The sequence below is a fragment of the Penaeus monodon genome, chromosome 22, assembly GCF_015228065.2.
Source record: "Penaeus monodon isolate SGIC_2016 chromosome 22, NSTDA_Pmon_1, whole genome shotgun sequence".
In the NCBI taxonomy this organism is placed as follows: Eukaryota; Metazoa; Arthropoda; class Malacostraca; order Decapoda; family Penaeidae; genus Penaeus; species Penaeus monodon.
In genome coordinates this window covers 22,762,963-22,764,276 of record NC_051407.1, presented here as the reverse complement: position 1 = coordinate 22,764,276, position 1,314 = coordinate 22,762,963, and the positions used below count along the sequence as shown (strand labels likewise).

The 1,314-nt window shown below is 30.1% G+C and overlaps 1 protein-coding gene across 1 annotated transcript in view; it reads left to right on the top strand.

The window, feature by feature from the left end:
* LOC119587368 (glutamic acid-rich protein-like) overlaps window positions 1-1,139 on the top strand; it is a 2,647-nt gene extending 1,508 nt beyond the window's left edge. Inside the window, exon 2 of the mRNA XM_037936113.1 lies at window positions 684-1,139. Coding sequence (XP_037792041.1) covers window positions 684-1,139 — 456 coding nt within the window. The remainder of the gene's footprint in view (window positions 1-683) is intronic.
* Window positions 1,140-1,314: the final 175 nt, after the last annotated feature.

Here is a 1,314-nt window from a genome sequence, read left to right as displayed (position 1 = left end):
TTATTACTTTCAATTCTCTAAGCACTATTTACTTTTAACTTTCTGTGAATAAGGTTAAGAGTGATACAGTTCTATAAATTTGTGCAATACTTTTTATACTTTCTTTCAAATCCTGGGAGAAGTTTACTTTAAGATGGCAGAGTAAATATGTAATGGTTCCCAAGAAGCATTTAAATTAGGCTCGTACAGACCTGGGTTTGCACATGCATATTCAGAAACTAACTAAATTAACACAGGCCTTGTGCAGACTTTGCACACTTACACAAGCTGGCTCCATACACGCACAGTTTAATGAGCTATTAATAGTAAATTCTATATATGCTGATGTAGAAAGAGACGGACTAGTTTAGTTATTTGACTGAAAATACTGGTTAATAAAGGAAATTTGCACAGTTCATTGTAGAACGGGCTGATAAGTGTTCTAAATTTGCATTTTGATTTTATTATATAGTCAGTTTTATAGACCAGTTAGAATTTTAACTCATGGCACAATAAGTGTGAAGGTGGTAGGACTGAATTTTATTATTTTCATATTTGAAAAGGAATCCTTATCTTTACTTTAATTTTCTTTTTCAATATTTTCATGTATAATTTATTTAGAAAGTTCTTACCTTTTCATGTTTATTGCACATTCTTCTTAATGAAAAAGGATGACAAAAGGTATATATATATATATTTTTTTTTTCAGTAATACATCAGGGTTAGCATGGGCTGTACAGATTCTTCAGAAGCATAGTGATGGCACAAGAAACACAGTTGAAAATGAAAAACATATAGAAAGCCTGAGAGATTCTGAAACTCAAGTTTATATACCATTGGACAGCTCCATTGCTAGTTTGAGTGACGAACTTAACAAGAATACATGTCCTGATATTTCTTCAAGTTTGGATGGGATACATTCTAAAGCAGTCTCTCTAGCGAATGAAGGAATTACTAATACTAAACCTAATAACTGTAAAGGAAGTCTGGGAATAGTGGAAAATAATAGTGATATTCAAACATTACGAGATTCAGAACAGATGGTAACAAGCAGTGAGGGTGACAAAAATGAGATGAAAAAGCAGAAAAGTAGATTGCTGAAGAGGATCATTCATTACTTTTCGATGCATGTCATAAGAATTTGTATCCAGTCATTTTAGGTAATGTAAAATATATCAGCATGTTTTTTGGTAAAAGAAAGATACTGAAATATATTTTATTATACAAAATTTTAACTTTAAAATCAAATATTTGTTCTCATTTTGAATTGGATAATTTCATAATTAAATTCAGATTTCTAAATCAAAAATTTTTACCTTTTTAGTTTTTTGAGGA